This window comes from Seriola lalandi, unplaced genomic scaffold, assembly GCF_002814215.2.
Source record: "Seriola lalandi dorsalis isolate HSWRI2012SDOR001 ecotype SW California unplaced genomic scaffold, Sedor1 jcf7180002054951, whole genome shotgun sequence".
NCBI classification, from domain to species: Eukaryota; Metazoa; Chordata; class Actinopteri; order Carangiformes; family Carangidae; genus Seriola; species Seriola lalandi.
Genome location: NW_019525502.1, coordinates 945,873 through 947,083, shown reverse-complemented (window position 1 = coordinate 947,083; position 1,211 = coordinate 945,873). Strand labels below are relative to the sequence as shown.

The following is a 1,211-nucleotide window of genomic DNA, read 5'->3' as shown; positions in this document are numbered from 1 at the left end:
TTTTTCCTCCTGTTCTCTTCTGATCTGATCTTCTTCTCTTTTCTTTTCATATTTCTCTCTTTCCTGCTCGTACTTTGCTTCAAGTTTTTCAATTTTTGTTTGTTCCTCTCGTCGTCTCTGTTCATCTTCTTGTTTCTGTTTTTCCCTCGACTCTTTTCGTTCCTTCTCCCAGGCCTCTTGCCTTTCTCTCATCTCTTCTCTACTCTGCTCTAGCTTTCTGTCAACACTTTTCTTTTCCTCTTTTTCTGACTGAATCTGTTTGTCCAAATCTTCTAGTTGCATTTTCAGATTCTGACGATATTTTTCTTCCACTGTTTCCTTTTTCCTTCTTTCTTCTTCTCTGATTTGTTTTTCTTTCTGTCTTTGTTCACGCTCCTTATTTATGTTTTCTTCCAATTCTTTAAGTTGTTTGTCTTTCAGTTTTGTCTCTCGTTCCATTTCTGCTCTCTGTTCTTCTAATCTTCTTTTCATGGCTTCCTTTTCTTCCTCATGTTTTCTTTCTAGTTCCTCCCTCTCTCTCTTCATCTCTTCTTCCTTCTCCTTCAGGATCTTCTCCACTTCTTTCTGTATCGCTGCTTCAGCCTCTTGCAGCATCTCATTAGTGTAGCAGCTGCCTCCATTTCTCTTCACCATGGTGTTGATCTTGTTTATCAGCTCACTGACTTGTCTGTGGTTTTGTTTATCACGGTTATTAAACACATGGTATCTTCCTCCACAGTCAGAGATCAGCTTCTTGAAGGATTCATCACATTTCTTTTCAATGTAATCTTCAATGGACACCTCATAATCTTCCAGTGAGTCTCCTCCAGTTAAAAGAATGATGGTGAACGACTCTGAATTCTTCCCAAAACCTTCCTTGATGAGTTTCAGCGTCTCCTTCTCCTCTGTTGTGAGTCGTCCGATCTGTAACACCAACAGGAAGACATGTGGTCCTGGAGCCAGAAGACTGATGCACTTCACCATCTCATCATTCACCTGTTCATGAGTCAAGGTCGTGTCAAACAGACCAGGAGTGTCGACCACAACAACAGGACGACCGTCCACTTCACTCTGTGCTTTCTGACAACATCTAGTGACTGATGTTTGACTTGGTTCAGCTTTAAACTCTTTTCTTCCCAGAATGGTGTTTCCTGTAGAGCTCTTTCCACTTCCAGTCTTTCCTATCAGCACGATCCTGAGACGCTCTGGACTCTGAGTCTCATCGTCACCTG

At 41.7% G+C, this 1,211-nt stretch overlaps 2 protein-coding genes across 2 annotated transcripts in view; both read right to left on the bottom strand.

Moving 5' to 3' along the window:
- LOC147817491 (uncharacterized) overlaps positions 1 to 1,211 on the bottom strand; it is a 75,376-nt gene that overhangs the window by 12,986 nt on the left and 61,179 nt on the right.
- LOC111645428 (GTPase IMAP family member 8-like) overlaps positions 1 to 1,211 on the bottom strand; it is a gene marked incomplete at its 3' end in the record, with an annotated part of 61,805 nt that continues 60,594 nt past the window's right edge. The window contains exon 7 of the mRNA XM_087170515.1: positions 1 to 1,208. Coding sequence (XP_087026641.1) covers positions 1 to 1,208 — 1,208 coding nt within the window. The remainder of the gene's footprint in view (positions 1,209 to 1,211) is intronic.